This window comes from Sturnus vulgaris, chromosome 1 (genome assembly GCF_052056855.1).
Source record: "Sturnus vulgaris isolate bStuVul1 chromosome 1, bStuVul1.hap1, whole genome shotgun sequence".
In the NCBI taxonomy this organism is placed as follows: domain Eukaryota; kingdom Metazoa; phylum Chordata; class Aves; order Passeriformes; family Sturnidae; genus Sturnus; species Sturnus vulgaris.
Genome location: NC_142243.1, coordinates 19685157 through 19710688, shown reverse-complemented (window position 1 = coordinate 19710688; position 25532 = coordinate 19685157). Strand labels below are relative to the sequence as shown.

At 38.4% G+C, this 25532-nt stretch overlaps 1 protein-coding gene across 15 annotated transcripts in view; it reads left to right on the top strand.

The window, feature by feature from the left end:
- CACNB2 (calcium voltage-gated channel auxiliary subunit beta 2) overlaps positions 1–25532 on the top strand; it is a 241380-nt gene that overhangs the window by 161211 nt on the left and 54637 nt on the right. For all 15 annotated transcript variants that reach the window (XM_014889579.2, XM_014889577.2, XM_014889576.2 and 12 more), the window contains one exon: positions 132–251. In XM_014889579.2, coding sequence (XP_014745065.1) covers positions 132–251 — 120 coding nt within the window. The remainder of the gene's footprint in view (positions 1–131; positions 252–25532) is intronic.

The following is a 25532-nucleotide window of genomic DNA, read 5'->3' as shown; positions in this document are numbered from 1 at the left end:
CTTTTGGACAGTTAGTCTCTTTTCAGGGATACAGAAGTAAGAGAAAAGGCAAAGTGTATAACCACTTCTACTTTTATTTTTTTTTAAACATCCAAGGAACTTGTGGCATTATTTTTCCTTTTCTTTTGCAGGGTTCGGCGGACTCCTACACCAGCCGTCCATCTGATTCAGATGTATCTCTGGAAGAAGACAGGGAAGCAGTGCGGAGAGAGGCAGAGCGACAGGCCCAGGCACAGCTGGAAAAAGCCAAGGTAAGGTGTTGTTTCATGTTACAAACTCATAAAATGCTCAGCTTTAAAGCAGGGATTGAAACTAGATGATTTTTAAGATGCATTCTAACCCAAACCATTCCATGATTCTTTGTCATCTCATCCATTAGTTATTCAATGTTTTTAATGTGTTGACATATAGATTAGATCTCTTATAAACATTCCAGACAGCAGTTGAAAATACATGCTCCATGAAAAATTACTTAGAATCAGTTTTCTGTAACAGGCTCTTGATTGACTTATGTATTTCAGAGCATTCTTATTTAAATGTGTGAATTTAAATTTAAATCCTTTTATTAAATATAAGCAGTTGTAGGAGTGTATAGGGTCAATCCTATGAGTTCTTACTGAAGATGTTTCTGAAAGTTTGCTGATGGATTGCCAGGGCAATTAATGCTTTTAAAGTGTCAAAAGTCAGCCCTTAAACATCCTGTTTATCTCCGTTCAAAGAAGGATCAGTCCCAACAAGTCATATGTAAATAGGGAGAATCTGTTACAAGGGTGTTTTTTTCCTAAGGACTTCACTGACTTTCTTTACAGTTTGTGTGTTAAGTGACCCCATGAGTCATTTGCTGTAGGTCTTCTTCAGATTTCTCCTCTCTCCGTATTCCTGGCAGATAGTGACAATGTAGTAAGAAAACATTAAAGGAGCCTTATTTTTTTGCTGTGTGTTTATGTATTTTCCATGAGATTTATTTAGGACTGTGAAGGTTTTAGCAGTGAAAGTGATGGGCTTGTTTCTCTTTCATCTATGTTACATCTTTAAATAATACTGCACCTGTAAAAACTGTACTCATTTATTATCAGTCATTTATCATTTCATTCCAGTTTTTCTTTTTTGTATGCTACCTGCCAGGTTTAAATTTATTACTGTTTTACAAAATCTGGTTTTTTGTTCTAATATGTTTAAATACACCATTGAGATTCCTCCTTAGATCTACCTGATCTACATTTTTCCCTCACTTTCTCTCTGAGTCCCCTTCTCCATTTTGCCTTGTTTTTTAAAATTCTTTATCTCCTTTCCATCTCCTATTCCATTTAATTCTCCACTGCCAGCTGTACCTCTGGCCATTTATGCCACCTGTTTTACAAGGGCTCTTTGGAAATCTGTGAGCCCAGATCACTGAGCTCTGCAGCTGATCGTGTGGCGAGCACCAGCTCTGTAAATAATACAGTACTACAGTGCACAAGCAGACATCTTCGTCAGGGCAGAAAACCTGAACAGGGAAGCCAGAAATGTTTTTTTTTTAAATGTAATTGTTGACTGATATTTAATAAGAGCTCCTACAGCAGCTTTTTAATGAGCTGCTGGAATGTGCCAAGCGTAGGAGATGCTGAACATCTCTTTGAAGTTGGATCTTGCTGTTCTGGGATCAGTGTAGCAGAAGCTCAAGAGAAGCAGCTCACTTCTTCCCTTCAGCCTTTTATCTCAGAGATTGCTGATTGTAGTCAGGAGTTTCAGTTTTATCAGGGGTGAGTTTTGTTAGTTTGAGGTTTTTTTGCTCCTGGGAAAAATGATAAGGGCTGCCCTGAAATTCAGGTGAAGTTTTGAATTTTATCAGTAAACTCACAATCTTTAAAGGAAGAGTTGAAGTAATAGTATCTTGCAGGCTAATCAGGGTAGCAGTGCAGTGCTTACTGCTGAACTGATGCATCCCTTAGCAATGAGTAAATCTATGAGAGTGTTGCTATGGGAATTTGGCTTACTGATGCTGGCTTGAATACATGGACAGCCCTTATGTAATATTCATGACCTCTAGCACAGCTGCCATTGTAGTTTGTAGAGAAACTGCTAGCAGACCTTGACTTCTAAAAGCTGTATTTCTATACATAAAAGCAATGTTCCCACTCCAGCTGGCATGAGATATAGTCTCTAGGTCTGACACCGTATGAAACTGTAAGACAACTTGTGAACAGTCAAAGTAGTAAAGGCACTGCCAAAACCAACCTGCTGTAACAATGGTTATTCCAGTCACAGAAAACACAAAATTAGTTGTTTAAATATTTTTTCCTTTAAAATAGATTAAGGCTGGAATTAGATTAGTATTTTTGTTTCTCTAGTCAAATATTAAAAGGCATTCCAAGATGTAATGTATGGAAATAATTTTACGTAGAGGCTGTAATAGTCTAATATTTAGTCCAGTGCAATATTTAAATTAATACTATTAAATAAATACTATGTACAATCGGTGTTTTTGTTTGAAATAAGTGGTTAAAAATGTGTTTAAATTAAGCCTAACTCGGTAGCTGTAAAATATGACAGGGTGTGGTTTTTTGCCTTTATTGATGGCTCAGTCCTTCACCTCCCTGAAACACAGTAAAATTAATGAAGCAGTAGCTGCTGGTGGTGCCTCTGGCTGCTGTCAATCCCCAGACCTGTTTGCCACAGGCTGCAGGTTTGCTGCCTGCTCCCCACGGCTGCCTCGCCTTTGCCCTGACCGACTTCCAGGCAGAGCCAAGTGACAGAGCTGCTTTAACTTTTGCCTTTTCTCATCGTGAGAGGAAGTGTTGATCCTTAAAAAATCATTACAAATGTATTTGTCACAGGAATCAGAAGAGGGTGACACACATGAATAATGCAGTGGTGGAGGAAAGATGATAGTGAATTAAAGGTAGATAAAAAACTATTGAACTGTGTCACGCAGTTAATGAAAACAGTTAAATGACATCCATTTTCCTTTATTACAGCTAGGGAAAACACCTTAAACTGAAGATAAAAATATACTGATAGAGAACACAGTGCCGAATTGTTAGGACAATTTTAAGATTTTTAAATTTGGATTTTTATAGCATCTAAGTGCTGTGTGACATGGAGTCAGAATGTATCTCTGATACCTATCCGAACAGGGAAAATAAAAGCAAAAAAACTTGTGAGGAAAGGTACATTCTGGCCACTTTTATTTATTTATTTATCTATTTATTTAATACAAGAATTGCTTCTCTGGAAAGTGGTTAAGCATATTTTGCTGACTCACTTTGGCATGTGACTTACTGTAAGGAAGGTGGGGCCAGGGGCGCATGTTCGGAGTCATCCAGGGACAGAAAATTAAGAGGCAGCTGATGAGGCTACCTGCAGGCCAGCATCTACTCTTGAGGGAAACAGATCTGAAATTAAGCTGTTAAGCTCGAACCTGAGATGAAATGTTCTTGATTAGAATAGTTTAGAAATAAAAATGCAAAAAGGCTGGTATTTTTTTCTTTTGGTTGGTTGGTTTTATATAGGAAAAAAAAATTCAAAGCATTGAGGATTTCCTCAGTGTTCTCCTCACAGACCATAACATGTGCTAAGTTTAGGATAGAGAGGACTGGTGTTGTGGCCTGGTAGGGTATGCTAATAATATCCAAATCTAAGGGCTTCTGATGGTATTTTGCTGAGTTTCTTACTTCCACAAAAACGTGAATCTGCAGCATTAACAAGCCAAAAAAATAATGACATTGTATTTTATACTAATAATTTAAAAATTGTCATTTCTACAGTCCAAAAAGCTTTTTCGTTGTTGAAGGATGATGATTCAAAATAAATTATAGTAAGTAAAGTGGGTTTTTTTGTCCATTCCTTGTAAGTATTCAATTAAATATTCCTTAAAATATTGCACCAAGTGAGAGGAATGAGATCAAAGGAAAACTGAAGTAGTAATAAGAACTTTCAATCCAGTACTAATTAAGCTAAAGGTTGTACTTCAGAAAGAGGACTTCAGGAATTTTTGGCCTTCTCCAGTGCTGGTAAAATCAATTTAAATATTCCATTGATTTGTTTTGCCACAAGTACTTCATATGTTTTGAATCTAGTTTTTAACTGAGGTATAATTAGTCAGATGTTCTGTAAACCTTTCTTCTCTTCTGCAAAAGTAGCTTCTTTCTTTTTTTCAGTCTCTTCAGATTTTTATATTTTGCCTTTTTTTCTTCCCATGACTTTAGAGCTCCTTATTCAGAAACAGTTTCAACAGAGATCTGTAGAATATTTTCAGCATTTTAGAATTTTTTTTTTCAGTTATTTCCAGTACATTGGGTACTGAAAGTGCTAGTTAATAATTCAGGTTCTGTTTCTCACATGGGACAGCTCTTTGTTCTCTGTTAAGGATTGTTCTCAACATCCTGTGGTCCTAAAACTTCTTAAATGACTGTCAAAATGAGACCATGGCCTTTGAGAAGTAATTGTGCTCATAACAGGAAGTCTCATTTTCCCTCGACTCTGTTTTGTCTGCATTCCACCTAATGCTCCACTGCTAGCATCCTTTTAGGAGTTTGTAAAAATTTGAAATATATGTAGTTCTAGTTTTAAATGTTGTTGAAATAATTTTTATGTTTAGATGGTGAACCACTGAAATTTTTATACTAAATGACCCTTTTCTGGGTCTGAGGCAATGATATGAGCTGTCACATTTTGCTTTTTTTGATGTGTGCTGTAGTAGTGGTGATGGCTTGTGACTGTGAGTAATAATGCAATGTCTTAAATGTAACGCATTGCCTCCATGCATGGTTTGGGACCACAGCTTTGAAATGTGTAGCAGGCTGGGATAATGCCTACATAGCTCTGTGAGGCTGAGGGCATGAAAAAGATTGTCAGATGTAATTATCCAGTGCAGTGTGCCGAGACTAGTTATTTGAGTATTTATTCACTCTCAGACAGGTTTCACAGCCTCAGAATGACCCTATGCTGCTAGCAGGCAGCTGCAAAGCTAGTTGAGGTATGTCTACTGAAGCTGCAGTAGCATTTTTGACAGGCCAGAAGTGCCCATCTCCTTGATGTGCATCCTTATATTATGTCAGCTTGTCCCCTCATGGACATTCTTTCTGTTTTCTCTCAATTATCAGAACGTCATGGTGCTGAACAGCAAACAAAGCTATAGCAACACAGGATAGTACTGTGAGCTGTTGTGTGTGGTAATATATTTTTCATTGATTTCTTCTCATTTGCCCTTTTGTTTCAGAATATTTTTATTGCATGTAATCATTTAGATCACTAATGTTGTGTCTTGTAGTTGCTGGTATCACGTGAGAGCTGGCACAGTGGAAAAAGAATGAGTTGTTGATCCCAAAGTACGGTTGCATATCTGGTTGTTGCTTAGCTGCAAGTGAGTTCTGCATTACTGGATCTGCTCACATCGGGTTGCAGATATTATTTTTCTTAATTTTCTTCATTAATTGCTGCTGTTTTTTCTTAGGACTGTAACACTGTGATGTAAAGCAGTGTCCTTTTTATTCTCTGTATAGGTCACAACCTATAGTTTTTTCTTGTGTGTATTCATGATTCTATTTTGTCTTCAATTGAACTATATACACTAATACCTTCTATCATATTGCTTTTTTCCCTGAATAGTTTATCCCTTCTTACCGTTGGGCTGTGTTGTTGGGAGCGGGAATTCTTTCTTCCAGTAGGGTCTCACGTAACCTGGAATCAAATGTCCCAGAGACAGTTCTGTCTCTAATTAGAAGACATCTGTCATCTCCCATTCATACTCTGATTAGAATGATGAAATATGTTTACTAAGTAGCATTTCTTCTTCTGCTTCTTGGGTTTGAGTAGAAAAAAAGAGTGCAGGGATATTAACACAGCCTACATCTATATACCTAGCTGTAGCTACTTTAGTATCCTGGCTTTCTTCACATGATAAGGAAAAGAGATAAATTTTCCCCAAGGCATGGAGGCAATACTGAGACAGCGTTTTGAGGTTCGGAGGACAGCCACAGCTCTGTCTGCTCTTTCACCTGCTGCTTTTACACGAGCCTGCACCCTTGGTGAGATGTCTTTGTTCTGACTTGTTCTGTGTGGTTACATTACCACATAAAGGGCAGCAGTGCCAGTGGTACTTTGTGTACAGCTAAATAACTTCTTTATTAAGAGCAGTGCGAAAGAAGTGTTTTAACTAAAGTAGGTGTCGTAAGCCAGGTGCAAACATCCTCACCTGGATATTTTTTCTGCTCCTTGTCCCACAGGTCTCTGGCACACCCAGCCAGTGAGCTGTCAGCCTCTGCTGCAGACTAGTACTGCACAGGTCACAGCAGAGATTCCTGAACCCTCATGTGCCTGCATCCCACCTGTGGCTGCTGAACCAAGCTGCAGATAAAGTGTGCTCAGGCCAGCCCTCCCTCCCTGTGGCTCGGGGGTGGTGACTGATGGGTCTGGGTTGATGCCAGATGCTCATGTGAGGGTCAGCAGAAGCTGCTGAGTGTCATGGGAATCATACAAGAGGATGAGAAGTGGCCTTGGGGATGTTCTCTGTGCCTAGTGGGGAGTGTGGCATGGGAAAGCAGGAATTAAGGTATGTTTTTGCAGGCTGCTCAGGCTGGTACAGTGGTGAGCAGTTTCACTGACAGCAGATAGAGGTAGATGCTGCTGCTTGCTCTAAGCAAAGTAACTTCTACTTAAGACACGTATGATCTGGTTCCTTAACTTTCTTGAGGTTTATAGGGTCTGATTTACTTTTTCCAACATCCAAGACACTGTAATCCAGAACTTCATTTTTATTAGCAGTTGCTCCACCTATTAGATGTTTTAATGATTAACATATGATTTTTCTACCTAAAAGGGAATAATGCTTCAAATGTAGAGGCAAAAGTAGGATTTCAGGGCACGAACCATTGTTAAAAGTAGCTGTAAGCTGTGTGATGTTTGAATATAAATGTCTGTGGTTCTGGACCTCTGACCCTGAGATCAATTCAGTTGGTCAGAGCATGGTGCTAATGATGGGTTATTTACTTAAGATCCTTGTGGGTCCCTTCCAGCTGTGAACATCCTGTGAGTCTGTAAACAGGAGCATAAAGGAATTGTTAAAGAAAGACATGCACATGTAATTATATCTGTGTGGGCTTATACATGTATGTGTGTGCATTATATATATCCATATACACATCCCTGTGTGTGTATATGAATATACCTTCGGTTATATAGCTGCATGTATTGGATAACTTTCACTGGTGACTTGAACTGGCCATTTATGTTCTACAGCTGTACAGCTCCCTGTTGTAAAATGGTTGGTTTGTATGCAGGGAGAACTGTTGTACCAAAGTATGAACTTGTGCAAAAATGCAAAGGTTTTGTCAGAGAACAAAGTTATTGTGTGGTCAGAGCTGGTAGTGGACTGTCATGGGGATTTTGGAAGCAGGAATGAGTTGGAATAAGGACTTCAGTGCAGGCAACGAGTATCTCACCTCCCAGAGGTGCCCCAGTTCACACTGACACACATGATGTGGCACAGTGCCTTGGAGAAAATCTTGTTTGGACAACAAAGCCCTGTGCTTTCTGCTTCCTGTGCTGAGGGGATTATTTTCCAACCAGTTCAGGAGCTAACCTGATTTCTGTTGGAGCAGACACCTGTCTGATGTGTATTATTATGCAGGGGAGCACTTGTCATCTGCAGTGAAAACAAACCTCCAGACAGTTCTTGAGTCCTTGGCAAAGATCTGAATCCCTTTCTTTCTCACTAACCCAACCTCCCAAAAAATAGGAAAAAGAAAAAACCCCAAAGTATCTACAGTCTTGGCTATATATATATAATCAGAAAAAAAATGAAAGGAAGCTTCAAAAATAATCTTTTTTTCATCATAATTGCAACTTGTTTTATAAAATTACATGCAAGATGCCAAGGAGTTCTAACTATAGGTAGCATTAAAGTGCTTTGATACAAAATTAGACTGACATTAGATGCCAATTCTAAAGTGTTTCCTTCGGAAAATTTAATATTAGTTACATAAACTAGTCACTGGTTGTATAAAACTTTAAAAAAGTAAGTAGGAACTCAAGGAATACTGTAATACCTGGGAGAAGGATACTCTGTGTTCCCACGTTAGGAACATTCTAAGTTCAAAACTCATCTTGAACTATGAAGAGTGTCTAGATTCTGCATCATTCAGAGTATTAGAGAAATTATTTTAAAATGAAGATTCAGAGAGGTCAAACTGATGCTTTTCTGCTTGTGTTCTTGATATGTTCTGGCTATTTTCTGGATGTGTTCCTGCTTTTTTTTTTTCTATATACTGTGTAAAGCCAGTGCATATCCTAGAGTAAAAAACTTCTCCTAACATTTGCCTGTGGACCCTGCAGAAAGCTCTGAACACTTCCTCTGTATATTAACCTCCAATCCTACTTTGGCATTTTCCTCCAGGATTTCACAACCACATGGGTTGTATTCCCAAATTAATGTGATAAACACTCTATTTTATTTTCCTAAAATAATCAGTCCTGAGGTAAAATGTATATACTGAGATGCATTTTAGGCTGCCACAAAACATCAAAGATTAAAGAGACATTTATCCTTTGTGAAAGTGTAGATAACCATTTTACCCTTCTCCTTTCATTTTTGTCATGGAAATGTCGCCAATGGGCTTCAGTCCTGTAACTTTCACAAGTACCTAGTTTTATTTTTACTTACTTGATCGAAAATATTCAGCTCTAATAACAAGTAAGCAAGCAAGCAAATACTTTTATTGAATCTGATATGAAATCTTAACATATAAATTTCAAATTATATTCTCTAGCTTTAGATGAGATAGTAATCACTGAAATATTATTTCTTGGAGATACTTTTAAAAATGCTTTCTTCTCCTTGCTAAATAGCTAGAGGATGATATTTAAATCCTATTATATTGTTAGCAAGACCTGCAAACAGTACCTGTTTTAAAAAATTATTCAATGTCATGAATTACAATGGTGCAGAAAATTCAGATTAATATTGTTGCGGAGAATTCAAGGGTTTCTCCCATTTTTTTTCTTTTTTTTTACTATCTCCAGCTTTACTTTTTGTAATATTCTCCCTGGCCAGATTTGAGTGATTTTAGCATACTGTAATTGTTATATTAATTTTCAGTTTATTCAAGTGGTTGCCTGTCATAACTGACATTAAAATAAGAACTTCTCATTCAATTATTCTTTGAAGTGAGACTTCCTCTTGCTTGTTGGTATGTAAATATGTGAGTTAAATACATTTTCATGAGATTGCTCTTTAATATAATTTTGGAAATCTTATCACATGAGATACATAATTTCAAGGAGATTTGTTGTTTACATCTAGAATACAGAATCCAGTTTGAACACTGATGATTTATTTTCAGTATTTTGAACAAATCTGCATTTGACAGGTGTGAAAAGCAGGGATGCACCCCATGGTTTGAGTTTTGTTGTGCAAATATACTTGTGTTTTTGAACTGCAAGTCCTCCTTTTTCAGTGACTGAAGGAAAAGCCAAGGGAAAAACAACTTGAAAGGGAAGATGAAGGATCAAACTGCAGCTGCTTTGATTATTTTGACTGGAGATGTCAGATTGTTAAAGAGAGAGATGTGCCTGCTGCTTTTTGTCTATATATATTTGGCCAATTACCTAAAAACAAATTCTAAAAATTTTTTGGATTCTAATATTTCAGTTTGGGTAAAATATGTGAACACAAAGCACCTGGGGTTAGTCCGTGTCCCTATCACCTCTGTCATAAGAGAAAGGCTTCCTCACTGAAGTGAAAATGAGAAGTGCTGGGAATCTGCCATCTTGTAAATCAGCTGTGCATATTGCTTTTAATAATCAGCAGTAATAAATGGCAGGAATTGGAAAGGAAAATCTATTTCTGGCTTTCAGAAGCAGTCAGATTATAGATGAACGTATCCTTCCCAGAGGAGCTATAAGGGAATGTACTGCATTTATCCCAGCTCGCTCATTACTTCAACCCTTTTATTCCCTTCTGCAATGAGGCATGTGGTTCACTCACAAAATACACATTGCCTTGCATTCTGCCCTGGTGTTTCCTGGTAGTTTAATCCAATTGAGATATAACACTGGCCCACCATGGAAGTGCTCCACTATGCTGCCTTTATAGTAGCCCCAGCATGTTCAGTGGACCTGGTCTGCTGGGGCTGAGTGTGGACCTGCCTCATCCAGCTGCCTTCCAAGGGCTTGAGCTGCCTTCTGCAGGCACAGGGATGTGATGTTTCCTGGCAGGAACATGAGGAAGAGGAGTGTTTTCTGTACTTGTCCCCATTCACCTGGCAGTGACCCGGAGGACCCAGATAACTCCAGCAGCCTGTGCCAAAGGAGATGGGATGCTTTCCTCTGGTAAGGTGAAGGAAGACACAGCTATGCTGGTGTACGTGGCTGTATGCATGTGAACTCTAATGAAACCCTTACTTTTTTGTCAGAAAGGAAGAAGTTCCTTATTCCTAGATTTAAACTCAGCATAAAATTGCCAGGTTAAATCATCCCGGGTAATCCATATCCACCCTGTTTGCCTTCCAGAGCAAGAGCTTGTTTTGGCATTGGGCTCAGTGCTGGGTAAAATCTCCGTGGGAAGCACTCAGTCCAAGAGCTTCTCTTGGAAGCCCATGGTTACAGTAGAGGCCTGAGAACAAGGAGGGGTTAGGAAAGGATAAAGGGGCAAAAGTGGAAAGGAATTTGGAATTCTGGAAAGGAATAGACACTGTGTGGACTGACTCACACAGCCTTGTTATGTGATTCAGCTTGAAGAAAATCCAAGAGGAAGGATAAACAGGGAGCTGTTCTTGATTTGGCATTCTTGAGCAGGTTTGAAAGATTCAACTTCTAATTTGTATTTCTCAGACTTGACAGTATTTCCCTTGCACCCTTTGACTGTGCTGTGTCTCTCTGGCAGCACAGTTTCATGGCAGTGCCTTTGGCTCAAAGCATTGTGTTGAGAAGTTTCTATCTGCAGCTGCTCAGTTCATTGGTTTCGGGAAGGTGATTTTGAAGCCAGCTTAGTTAGGCCCAGTGTGCACGGTACAGCCTTGTAGGCAGTGGTGTGCTGTGGTATGGGGAGTGCTCCAAACCACAAGGCTGGAAAAGTGAGCTGAGAAGTACGCTTTTCAGCTGAGAAATCCACCTTCTCCTGTGTGAGTTGGGATCTTGCTCTTAACCTGCTGCTGATCACAGTTTCTGATGCAGCAGCACTTGCTGGGTGTCTGTTTACCAGTTGCAGTGAATTGATTACTGTTAAGGACTTTCCTTCAGAAGATGTCTGATGTGAACAGAGACGTGGCTACACACTTGCTACTTAATTCCAGAAAAATGAGCAAAACTTAAAAGGTCATAAAGCAATGCACCTGCTTTATCTGCTTCATTCTGTCATGAATGGACAAGGTGTTATTTTGGTCTGCAAAATTGCATTTCAGTGTTTCCTCCTGAATGCCCTTGCAAACCCAGTAGAAATGTTGTCTAATGCAATCTGGTGGATAGTTGTGTTCCAACAGTCATTTTCTCCCTAAACGTCAATGTATGTTGCAGCAATTTCACTCTATTCATGAGCTATAGGCTCTCTGCTGTTTCTGCAGGACTGTTACACACTAAGACAGCGATGAAGACAACCCTAATTCAACAGCTGGAAGATATAATGTAGATGCCATCCTGTATGCATCTTTCATGTCATCACAAGGACAGTTGTAATAGCTTTTTCTGAATTTTGTTCACACTGGGTTCTTGAAGCTATGTTCATTAATTCTAGACACCATGAATGCCTGCTCTTGTACATGACTTCCTACAGAGTCTCCCTGGGTGTTTTAATGCTGACTTGAAGTTCTCACCACAGTGATCTGGTGACATGAAAGACCCCCCACACTACATGTAATAAACCATACCCACTCTTTCATGAGAGCCTGGAATTACAGAGATGAAAAGCCACTAAATATGTTGCAACTGTTTCTGGTTCTCAGATGTTTATACGAAACTAAAATTCATCATATCTGTATCAGTAGTATAAATTTTATTAATTGTCAACGCAGAAACATTTCTTCTTTTGAAACACTATAAAAAAATTGATGCATAACTGATGTTTTCAAGTTTCTTATGTATCTATACAAACCAAAATAACTTCAAGTCATAAATTTATTTATTTGAAATGATACATAAAGCATGTATTTGTTTTCTGAGATAGTTCATTTAGGTGCTCATGTAGAGTATTCAATGTCAATACTGCTATGATGTCTGTTCAGATTCTGTTTATCCTTATAGCACCAAGCTCTAGATAAAATAAAAGAACTATGTTAGTTCTTGAAAAAAACAAACAAAACCAACACCAGAAAAAGAAGTGGTGCTTTTCATCAGTAAGCTCATTTCTTTTCAGGAATTTCTATAAACCACAGGTAACACAGGAACCTCCATATCAAAACCCACAAACAATTTTCTTCCCTGTTAAAACTATTTGTTTTGTGTTGAATAGTTTAAGCAGAAGTAAAAGATATCAAGTGAGCAAGTGCACATAAGGATTTATATGGCATTAATACAGCTGGAAAAAAATTCATGTACTGATCCCTCTTCCAATTCAGGCCTAAGGAGTATCTAAGTGTTTGAGAGATACATGAGACACCCAGGTTGGATACCATTCTTCTTGGTTTATATCAAGGGATCAAGTTAGCTTCTTTCACTCCAGTTTTTTTTCAGTCTTCTTATGGAGCCAACCTGAAAGTTTAGATGGCGATAAAAGGACAAGAGGGTCTTATAAAATTAGTTAAATCTGGTAACACTTTTTTTTCAGTGAAAAAACTCTGAATGGAAATAGAAGATAATATAATATTTTGGGACAGTTCAGAGCATACTGTTTGAATTTAAGTTTTAAATTAGGCAGCTAATCAGGGTCTAAGAGCACGCATTTATATTGTTCAAGGAATATAAATTTAATTGATCAATCTGATCAAACATATTGGTTTTCAGAGTCAAAATCTGTTTTTGTAGTTTTTTTCAAATTTTGGAGAATTCTAAATGTTAAAAACACTTTTTACTTCTCATTATTGTTGATTTTTGCTTAAATAAAATCTCCTTAAGTTATTTTCTAATAGTTTTTTCAGTACATTCAATATTTTTTGTGACTTTGATTTTTCACATTTTATATATAAAGTTTGAGATTTTTAGTAAATTACGAGATCTTTGATACAGTAAAAAGAAGATAAATTGTTGAAGACTCAGCAAATTAAGTGTATTATTTCTTCTTGCAAGCGTCGAGTAGCTGCTGTGTGTTGCTTTAGCTACTCTGAGGACAGAAACAGCTTTAGCAAATATTGAGCCCTGTGTGAAATCAGTATCTAGTATGCATGTGAGAGAAACCTTATGCAGAAGTGGGGGATGCACATGTTCTTGCATAACAGAGTCAAATTTAGCAGTCAGTTGAATAACACCCAAAGAAATTTCATGCTGGAGAGTAAGGCTTCTCTAATTAGCTGTAAATGGCCAAATGACGAGTGCTAAACACTTTATTACAGCAGTAAAAACCTCTGCTGTAAAGCTTCCCTCACTATCATATGTAAGGAACTGCTGGGTGTGGTGGTCATTGGTGGTACAGAAAACATAGTTAAAAGCATCAGTAAACTACTGCTTGTGGTTCCCTGCACATTGTTTGAGGGACTCTGTATTTGCAGAAAGTTATTTCATTTTGGAAGGGGGCAGAGAAAATAAAATATCTCCAATCTTTTTTAAGCATTCTGCAGATTTTTCTGATCCTTTTGTTCACTTCTGAATCCCAACACATGCTTCCTCAGTGTGTCCCCTCCAGAACGACCAACAGAAGCTTTAACACCAGAGTCTCCTCCCGTCTGCTTTTAGAGGTAGAAAATATTTAAATTGCTTCCACTCCCTGACCAATGGCTCAAACATTTCACATCCTTTCTAAAAGCCAACTCAGGCTGGCATGGAAAGTGAATGGATGCTGACACCATAATGACACTGTCTTGCTCCCAGTATCTGCTTTGAGACCTGGTTTCAGCCCCATTAAAGGGTGAATTTCTGGGATCAGCTTCATGACAAAAAAAAAAAAAAAAAAAAAATCCAATAGATACATTTAGTAACACATACAGCACATTTAAATTATTAATTCCTCTCAGGGTCAAATTAGATAAGTATATTTTAATGTAATTCTAGAACTTATAAAAAAGTGTTATATATTAAATGGACCTTAAATCTCTCCTACTTCCTCTTAAGCTGAGAGGAGGTAGGCTGCATATGCAGAAATCCAGTTTTGAGCAACATTTTGTTTACTGTTAAATCTTTAAATTGAAATATTAATTCTGTATTCAAGTCTTGGCTTAGTCATTATATTTAGCTTAGTAAAAGTAGAAGTTAGCAGATAGGCTTTTAATTTTTTTTTTAATTACTCTGATCAGTTTAGAATGTCTGTCAAGGCAGGCACTTATTACATGTATAATGTATGTATGCAAATAGGAGATACAGGTAAAAAAGTGAGTCTGCACTGACTGTGGAAGAAGCCTGTTTGTTTGTAAGTAGGCTGCAGCAAATTTCTGCGTGTTAAATAGTGACAGAAAGTCTTTCAGCCTTAAATCAAAATGTAGTCCATGAAGTTAAGTGCTTTTATCCCACAGTTACTTTAAGAAAGACATGAATTATCAACTAAATAAAGTTTACATTTTAAAAAGGAACTTATTCCAATATTCCAAATATACTGTATTTAAACATGTTTCTAAGCAGAATTAATTTACTGTTATTTTTGTTTCCCATTGGACTACACTAATCAGTTAGTGATGTAAAAGTTACCAATTTATTAAACATGAATGCTATGATCCATCTCTCTTTCTGGAATAGTTATTATGTGACTGCATAGTGAGAATGTTGGCTGAAAGGAATTGAAAATATGCATAATGCCATGTCTGAAGGTCATTAGGAATTAGGGCTCAATTTCATTATTAAAATACCCTTGAGAGTTAAAGACTTCTGCTTCATTTCATAAATAATGAGCACATGACATCTGATCCAGGGCCATTCATCTCACCTCTGTATTTCTCTAAAAGGTACTTCATAGACTGGATAACTGCTTTATATTTAGATGTAAGTTGACTAGTCCTGATTTCTTCAAATGCAAGGTTTATCTAGATTTCATTAGAACAGAGGATTGCAGCCAAATCAACACCTTGTAGGACAAGTACAAAAGCTCTGGTTGGTGCTGGTTTTACCCTCATTTTCTTGGTCTCTATATTTTACCTGGCATCTTACTCTCTTCAGATTTCTAATTCTTTCCTTTCCCCATTTCCTTAGCTTCTCCTTGTTAGTCATGATGAGATGGTGAGGTGTCCAATCCCTGGGCAGCCTGCTCCTTTGCTTCCTGCTTGGCTGGAGCGTCTCTGCAGGCAGATAGCAGTGCGGGGGACAGGGAGGGGCTGGGAGCTGCTGCCTCTCACGTGGGAAGAGGAGGCACCAGCATCACAGTAAGAAAGTGTCATTCTTGGGAATCTTGAAAGCTCCCTCTTGTTTAAAGAGGAGAGATGAAATTATGAGGGGAAGGCTAAGACTTGGTTAGCAGAAATTCCTTCATCACCAGTAGTTGGCTCCTCAGCTGGGGAAATAAAACCAACTGTGTAGACAAGCACGCATCATCTTTCCTGTATTGTCTAATCTAGTTGCTGGTATCTTTCTGAACTGTCTTCATTCACATCTTTGCCAAGCAATTAGCAAGTTCGCTAAAATTCTCAATGCCAGAATTAAATTGACTTGAGGGAGAGCAGGAAACTTTCTTCTTTTTACCAGCAGTGAGAAAAAGGATTGTTAAATGTGTGAATTCTTTCCAAATGCACACTTGTATGATTTCCTTACAGTTCTTTGGTGGCTTGTTTTTTTTGTATTCTCATCAGGAATAGAGTACTTAATCCCTTCCATTTCCTTTTTAGTATATTGGTTTGGTTTTTGGAAGTTAGTTGGCTTTTTTAATAATCCTGCAATGTTCAGACATTTTTCCTCTCCTATAAAACAATTACTAGTCCACAGAATGAGAGTAGTATTGCTACTGCTGCTTGATTCCATGTTTCTTGTTTGTTGGCTTCCTTAATGTTGAAACTTTCCTTCCTGTCCAGCTTGTGTGTTGTGATTACACAGACTGTGAGGTTTGTGCAATATTGGTAAATGCAGTAGTCTAGTCCATTAAATACATATCAAATAGAATAGGACATATCTGTAGTTGATACATTTTTAATTACTGTGTTCTACTTGATAGAAAAACACAGGCAAGTTGGCATTTCTGATATTAAAAGTGTGGTTTACCATTGCAGATAATGCCATCACATTCATCTCTGTTGCATTTACTTTCCTCACAGTCAGTTTCCCTTGCTGAGCTTCCTTTGTTTATGTTTGTTTATGATGGAGGAACACTGTCTTTCCATAGAAAAGAAAGTGCCATGGTTGCAAATCTAATGAAATGTGAGGTATTAAACTGTTCATGCATCAAGCATATTTTTATAGATATCCTTTAAAGATTCCTGAGTAACAGGGAGAAGTGTTTCATGTGTTCATGCCCTATTTATTGGTTGGATCTCTGAGTTTCCCAAGGTACTGCTTTCCTTTAACCACCAGATATGTTCTGCATGATCACATGATGGTTGGCACCAGGTTACAGATCAGGAGCGCCTTGAAAGGATTATTCACTGTGGTAGAGAATTTGCAAACATTAATTTGGGAGGGACTCTGATTTTACAGCCCCCAGCATTATATATGGAAAGGGTACTCTTGAATTCTGGATGTGGCTCTATTCTTCTGTTTGGGAACATTTGGTACTTTCAAAGGCTAAAACCAGCTCTTGGCAGTGTAAAACTGAACAATATTTAACCCAAAAGATTCCTCTTATCCTTTTCCTTACCAGACGTATGAGCATGCAAATGAGAAAAAAAATCAATGTTTAAATCTGATTTCTAAGATTTATAGTCTTGCATAAGCAGAATTTTTTACAAGTTTTACCTTATGGTGTTGCTTAGTTTGAAAATTAGGGAGACCAAGGAGAAGGCTAGCTGCAACATCAGCTTGGAAAAAAATCAGTGTTTCAAACTTAATTTTTATAAAAGAAAACAGAATACAGGTACAGCTTAAGTGACATAGGAATGATTGTGTCTGTCCCTGGCTCATTAGGTTTATTTTTGCATTTATACTATACTTTAAAAAGTATAATAAGTAGAATTTTAATAATTAGCCCACATGTCTACAAATAAATTTTTTCTCTATACAGAAAAACATAGATATAACCCCAGCAAAGTTTGGTTTTGGTTTATTTATTAATTGTAGTAATAAAAAAAGTTAATGTATTTGTGACTTTTGAAAGGAGTAGAATGAAGATAGGTTAAGTATGACTGAAGATATTTGGCTGGATGCTCCTTTGACACTTTTGAAGGAAAAATCTGAGTGATGTGGAAAAGAACCATGATTAAATGCTGTCCATTCATCCAGCTAAGTTTTTTTGTTGTTTTGTTTTGTTTTATATTTTTGCATATTTTTGAGGAGGCAGAAAACCTTTGAGCTTTTTCTCTTGTAATCTCTAGGGAAAATGAGCCAAATTCTATGTTTGGCTTATAAACACCAACGTGATTCATTTGGGGAAACTGAAGTCTTGGGAGAAGTTTTGTTGAATCATTACCAGCTTTTGACTCGTAAAAGGAATGGACAATAGCAAGCACTTTATATGGAAGGCCAGGAATTTATTGTTAGTTTAATCAAAGAACTATTGTTATTCCAATTTCAATAGTTTAGAATTACATGCAGTTAAAAGGCTATGCACTCAAACTTTCTGGTATTTTCTTTTTCACCTCTGCACCACTGGTTCCTAAGGTCAGTGGGAGCTGTGATTAGGGTAGGGCTTCAGGGAGACATCACAGCATCCTCACTGGTGGTTTCTTCCTCTTCCGTATAAGATCCATCATGAATTGTTCTTACCTGTTTGTCAGCACGCTTTGGGGCTTGCACTGGGCTTTAATTCTCCATTACAGCTATTGCTGCTGTGTGCTTTATGTGTGCTGATAAGGGTTCTTTGTTCTCTTTTTATCTCCTAACACTGTTTAATACTCAGTGCCTGAATTGGACTTGTTTAATGGCCAGTCTAAGAACACTGTGCAGGTTGCTTTTAGCCCTTGGGCCCTTTATTGTAGGGACACAGAGAGTTCACTCCACACATTATTTGTTATTCCTATAATATATCCGTAGATGTTACACAACACAGTTGTACAAAGCAAAGCAGAAAGCAAAGTGTGTGCTAGTTACCGGGACTTTGATAATTTCTGATAGGAGCAAGTCTCCCGGCAGGGAAGCAGAAGACCCTTGGATCTGTGGTGTTAATTTAACAATAGGCTTGTGGCCTGTCACAAGAGACAGCACAACTTTATTTCTTTGTCTGCAAGGCCTGCAGAATGTTGATGTTTATGTACTCCTTCATTTGCAGTTGATACTTCTTGCATCTTTTCCTGTGAGCCTTTGAAAGAAGATTTGCAGAGATAGCAGAGAGGCACTATGACAGCACTGAAGGCTGAGGGGCTGGGCAGAGTTTTACTCAACAGGGTTGAGCAGGAGAAGGGAGAGAGGATGTGGTGAGAGTTTAAGATTAACACCAAAACCATTATTTTTTAGGTGTGCTTCCAAGTTTCTGAGCCTTTAGGCAACGTTTGGGAAATATTTTCAAGACGTCTTTTACATTCGTAATGACTAGAATATAAGCCTTTTTTATTTTTATAATGACAGTTTGTATTGTACCTAAATTATAAAATTTCAAAACCATGGACTTAAAGAGTAAGAACCAAATGATCCAAGACTTAAAAATTATGCATATTGGCTGCACTACTTGCTTTCATAAAGTCATTGACTGAGGGGGAGGGCAGAAAAGTGAATGTGCCTTGTTATTTCACCTTTGAAAACTGTCTCCTAGTGCATGTGGCCATCTGTGCACCTCTGCTTCTACAGTTCAAATCTTTCTTTTCTGAATAACTTCAGCAAGTAACTTAGATACTCCAGCACATTACTGCCTTCCTGATTTCAAGGTTTCTGGGAATTAGTGGAAACAGTGACAACTGGTGAAATGTGATTAGTGACATTTAGAAAGTTGATAGCATCTATTTCAAATTTTTTTGTGACAAAGACTATACAGAGCCTCATTTTCATTTATTTTTTTTCTTTCTGAAGTGAGTTTGTATCTCTGAAAACATTCTAGAATACATCTTCAAAAGAGGCAAATGCCCAGAAAGGAGATTTCCATCTATCAAGAAGACAATGAAAATGAGTTTTGAGTTTGCTCTCCAGTTAGGAGTTTTCTCTCCAGTTGTGATCAGCTTTAGCACTGTCTGTCCAGAAATTTCTGCAAAATTTGTGTGGAAAGGCTTACAGAAAAGCCATATAGCATATAGATTTAGTCACTGCTGTCAAATTTCTATATTTAATCAAGAGTTATTATAGAAATACTCCTTTTAAAGTAATAACAGTGTCACATGAGGATTATCTCAGAGGACTGTTTGTATCTCTTATGGTTATGACCTAAATTATCTATATTTAGAATGCATCACAGATCTGAATACCTGTGACTTCATATTTTGTACTGTGAACCTCAAGGTTTAGTCAGTCGTGAATGCATGCAGGTAGCAGTACAAGCTTCTTTATTGTGGTCTTTTAGATCTGTGAAACATTTTTCTATGGTAAGATGCCCCCATTTTTCAAGCTGGTTATACATCAGAGGAAGAACAAAGAAAAACGCTTTGCCATGGTGTTAGTCTATTCATGCTCACATGCATTATTCTTGTAAGAATTTACTGTGCTGATAATTTTGTGTTTTTAAAGAAGAGACTAACCATTTCTTCCTTGAAAGATGTGTTACTCAGGATTTCTGTCTTGCCAGCTTCTCATTCAAGACTGGTTTTTCAATGTGATATTCTTTGCACATGGAAGTTACATTTGTGATTTCTTAATTACCCTTTGTGATGTTTGGTCATATTTTTGTCCAGACTAATGTCAAATGAAAGGCAATTTATGATTATTGCATAAAAGTAATGGCCTTCACAATTGATAGGTTTGTCATATTACTTGCAAAGGTTACTAATGGAAATAACAGCATTGAATGGAGGGCAGTAACCCCGCTAAATTGGAATTGATCATATAGTCATATACTTGGATAGCTAATTGAAATTCAAGAATCTGGTATTAAATGCAAAATTATTACTGGTAAATTAATGCAATGAGGAAAAGAGGTGTTTTCTGATTTGAACACTCTTTGTTTCATTATCACATAAAGCATATTTTTATTTTAAATTACCAATAAATATTATTTCAAAGCAGCTGGTTTATCACACTTTGAAAATAGTCAATTAGTGATTTATGTTCTCATGTCCTGAGAGTACCTTAGAGAATATTTTAGTATTGGATTTTACCCTATAGATTATTGTACATTAATGAATTGTGCTTCCAGTTGTCCTGGAACTTTCTGGTGGATATAGAAATTGTCTCCCAGGATATCTCAGGGCAAAATTGAACATTTGACTCCTTACAGGTTTAGATAAAGCTGCTACAAAAAGACTGAGAAGATTAACTTTCTCTGAAATGCAACAATTTCTGGAAAGTGATTGCTATTATTACTTCTTATATAACTTAAGTAAAGTTATTCTTACACTTTTCTAAAAGTAATTTGCTAATAATTTGATTCAAGCCTATGACTTTCTAATCCAAATCAGTTTTTAAGTGTCATCGGGGGACAAGAAGTCTTCAACTTTTGATTAGAAGAGTTTAGTTACAATTTGGAACAAGTAAACTAAATAAAAATTTAGAGTCTGTAGCACAATTTCACTTCTTATGTTAGAGAAAAATTTTGATAGAAAACTGGTCAAAAGGCTGGACAGAAAGGCTGGAGATCAGTCATTCATGGGCTGCTTACACAATCAGTAGATAGTGAACTGCTTTCCCTTAGCTTGCTTTCATCAGCAGCCTTTCCCATATGATAGCCAAGGCTGGGAAGCAGCATTTCTCCTAAGTTTTAGTGGAAATATCTGCTTCATCTTAACCTAAACTGTCTTGTTGAGTAAGATCCTGTGTAGTATTTTCTTAAATAATTCAATAATGCACATCCTGGGTGTTCAATTTTGTATTTCAGCTGAATTATGCAGGAGGGTGAGGAGTGTTGTGCTTGAGCAGAGGCAGGAGGCTCCCAGGAGGCCGAGCAGGCTCAGCTCCAGGAGCCACTGCCCTGGGGACACAAAGGCAGAGCAGCACCAGTGACAGCCACCCTGTCCCTTGGGGCAGCAGCTGCCTGTGCCCGAGGGAACCGGGCTTCCTCCTTCCTCACCTTGCCATGTCACTATCCATGAACTCCAGAAAATTCAGTAAGGATTCATTATCTTGAGTTTTGATCAACACAAGTACAAATACAGAAATTCCTCAGGGTTTTTTGCAGTTCTTACCTGCTTTTTTCACTTAAGTAATTTGTTGTCATGGTGTGCTGTGCTGTTCATTCTTCCTTGGACATGAATGTGGAAAATGGCCATGCTTCAATACACTTTAAGAGGAAGGGTTTGTCAGATATTATCTTACTGCAAGGGTGGTGTAAAACCAAGACTGATCTTGCTCATTTTAACTTACCAGGGAATCACATTAACTTCTGAGTTAACTGAGCAAACTGAGTTTGTTGTGTGATGTTGGCAGGATGTTCCAACAGTGCAGCCATAAAATACTCGCTCAACAAATGCTATTAACTTCCATCCTCTCGGAAACCAGGGAGCCAGGAGGGAGCAGGGCTGTGATACTCAAAGGAGAGCAACAATTGGTAAGAGCACTGCAGTGGTCAGTGAGATTTCTGAGGAGCAGGGAGAGCAGCCAGGTTGGAAAGGCTGAAGCTGGACTGGACAGTGGAGAGGGATCGTGATTTTTCACTGTACAGCCTGTTAGCAAGGACAGCAACAGAGGTTTTGGCTGCAGCTTTGCCCTAACGTGGAGGAATGGGGTTAGGAGCCTATTGGGAACTTTCTAAACTGCAAAAAGGTCTGTGAGGGCCAAGAGAATGCTTGTGGTTAAAGCTGGAGAGATCCTAGGTGTCCTGGTGGAATGAGGGAGGATATTCTGGGTCAAGGGCTACAGTATTCTTTTCAAGCCCAAGAACTAGTGAAGTTCATAGGAGTGGCAGATCTGAACTGGCATGTCTTCATTGCCACCTACATTTCTGTCCTCTGGCTGGGAGCACATTTACCCTGTATTGTAAGTTGCCTCTAAAGGTGACAGAAAAATTGCACATGTTAAAAAAAAAAATGGATACTGTAATGTTAAGATATTGTAATATTGTGTGTTCAAAGTATACCCTTTATCCTGTATCTCAAAGACTTGAATTACTTGTGAATGTTCTCATTTTCCTCTGTATGTAAAGGAAAGGGTAGCAATTTCCAAGCCTAAGAAGCTTTTAGTTCTTTCCTCCATATGCATTGCCCATTTACAGAAATGCTAGGTCTGGCTTCGCATGCTTTCCTGGCCTTTTGGCCTTTTTCTATTCTTGGCACTGGGTGCAAGTGGTTTTTTTTAATAATGAGCTGGTTTCTTTTTCTTAAAAATCAGACGTTGTTATCTTGAATTTCGTGTAACCAGTTACTTATGTGTAGGATGAAGACAGGAAAAAAAAAGAAACAGATCTATGCCCCTGTGGTCTAATAAACAAGTTAGTTTATAATTGGAAAAAAAAATCGAAAAATGAAAGGTAAAATATTCACAATACTTGAAACAGTTAATGAAATGCTGATGGGAGAGAAATGACATGGCCAGGGAATCTAGTGGTTTGTGAGGTTATTGGAAGCGAAAGCTAGTCAGCTACCATTACCCTTTGGTTGACCACTTTGATATGGCGAACAAAAAGGTTAAAGGTTTCATGTTGTTTGCCTCTTCCCTTTTCCTTCTGGGAACAGTTGCATCCCTTTTCTTGGCTGGATCAGCAGTAATGTCCTGACCTCATGAAGCATTTTCCCAGGAATTAAAGTCCCCTCCCTCTGTTCCCTGCCCTCCTGCATCCCATGGGATGGTGCTTCTCTCAGCCGCCTGACTAAATATCCCCCCCAGGGAAGGAGGATGTGTCTTCCAAGGACTTTTCACTGGGGTGGTAGGATTTTCTCTTTCCAGAGAAGACACAGTATTTCTGATAAAGAATCTTCTGGGTGCTTGTCTCTGCTAGGCTTTTAAAAGCTACAAGTTTTTCCTAAGTCTCTCCGGGGTTACTGGGTCAGCCGTGGCTTCTGCTTCCCAAGGAATTCGTTGGTTGGTGTTGATGTTAACAGTTCCAATCTGGTATAATGTACTAAGCCAGTGAAAGGCAATGAGCTCTTCACTGCTTGAAACAGGGCAGAAAAACACTCTCATAGGTGGCTTGAAAGATCACAGCTTTTTCACAGAATGTCTTTATGTTACCTGTTGTGAGTTTAATGTTTAACTGAATTTGATATTTAGGATAAAAAATATAGTTTGTAGACTCTGGATCTTTTTTCATACTGAACTCTCCTTTGTTGAAGCTGTTGTGTTACTGGACTACCACAAAGATCTCCAGTGCTACTATTAAGTGCTGGTTTTATGTGACTTTGCCTTTTTGTTGACTGCCAAGTGTGGTGACATTTTTGTTTTGGTTGTGCTGTATATACATTTGCTTTTTATCTGCTCACCCATCATCGCAAAATTCAAGAGTTCTTTCTATTAGTACCAGACTTTTACTCCCTCTATTGAATGATAAAGTAAGAGTCTGAAAACTTTGTGGGTGCAGAGGTTATGGTGTGTGGGAAGGCTGCTTGGGTGAGCACCAGACCACAGTCATGGGCACCCAGTGTAAAAGTCTCACACTTTTCCTTTGGTTTACTGCTTTCCCATAGTTTCAGTGGTTCTGAAGGTCAGAGCAAAAAAAAGTACAGTCTCAATGCAAAGACTGTTGTAAACAAACACCCTGTTCTTTTAGAAATCAGAAATGGCCAATTTGATCCTGTGCAGGAAAAGAAAAAAAAAAAGAAGAAAACCTGTGAGCAAATAACACTAGTTCTGGTAAATCAGAAGGCTTTGGGCTTTGTGGGATTTATGAGAACATTAAGTTTCATGGCCAGAACACATTATACTGAGCTGGACACTAAAAAAGGGGGAATATTTCCAATTTAAGCTCTGTTTATAACTTTTGCCTTGTTGCATAAAATGAGGATAAACAAAAGGAATTAATTTACAGTTGTAACTGATGTGAAAAGTTCATTGGTGTTTGTTTTGTACCTCCAATCACAAAAATGTGAACAGCTGGAAAAGACAGAGTTTATACTGGATTTTTTTTCCTAATTATTTATTTCTTTTTAGTGTTATGCAACAAAAACCCCCAAGTCAATATACAGGGTGACAGACTGGTTGCCTGAGCAGCAGGTCACTGCTTCTGTCCTGGCACTGTAGCCAGGGCCAGCCCTGACATCTAGGGCTGTGTTTGCCAGTGTTCCTTTGTTTGATGCCACCTGGCTGCAGTGCTGTGGCCAGGGAGGATGGAGGCATGACAGAAATGTCTAACTGAGGCCAGGCAGTTCTCAAAATCAAAATGCCTCAGCTATTTTGGAAGCTGCATTTTGCTGTGACACTGATTTTTTTAAGATTTTAGTGGCTTTCCAGATTTTCCTTTCTCTCTCTGGCCCCTGGGTCTATCATATACACATTTTAGCAAGAAGGGCTGCCGAACAACATAGAGCATGAGCGGTTTTGCACTTTGGGTATGCTTGTGACCTTCCTTTGTTGCTTGGCACAGCAGTTGAAGGCGATGGGGAGAAGCACAGGTGAAAAAGGAGGCAGGGAAATGAATTTCAAAATATATTTTGAGCAATAGACTCCATCCTTACTTTACTAGATGCTGTGGTTTTGCCAGCTGGGGAGAGCTGCGTAGTAATCATGCCAGAGGTAAAGCTAAAGGCCAGATGTACCAGTAACTCCTTGTACTGATTGTCTCCCTGAGCAGTGCTGAGATGCAGGGCAGTACAGCTCATGTGTTGGGGCTGCTTCCAGTGGCTCAGCAAACTCAGTCACCTGCTGCTCAGAGACAAGTGACAGGATAGCATCCCACCAATTTCTCTCCTAACACACTCTTTCACAGCTTAGGCTGTCTCGCTCCTTCTCTCTTCTTTGCCTTTTTATTCATTTATTTTTCCTCTGTGCCAGTTTTTTCAGTCTTCAGGGTGTTTTAAATGTCACATTTCTGGCGGGTGTAAAAAGCTTTTTTATGAGTGAGTTCTAACACTTCCCTGACTGGCCTATGGAGGCCAAGTCATCATCACCCGACCCCCTGTGTTATCTTCCCTGCAGCAAATAATCCTGAACAAAATGCCCTCTGAAGTGCCACCTTCTCCACCTCTCTTGGCCTTTCCCCTGACTGTTGCTTGAGAGTGTGGGTGTTGAAGCCACTGCACTGCCTGGTAGCTTTAGGATTGGGACCAGCCTAGTAGTAGCTGATAGCTGCTTTTCTTTGTGTGCCTTAGACATTGAGGGTTGACTCTGGGGGAAAGCCTGAATACCCATGTTAACCTCTTGGTAATGTTTTTGGGCTCAGCAATCCAGGATGTTTTGCT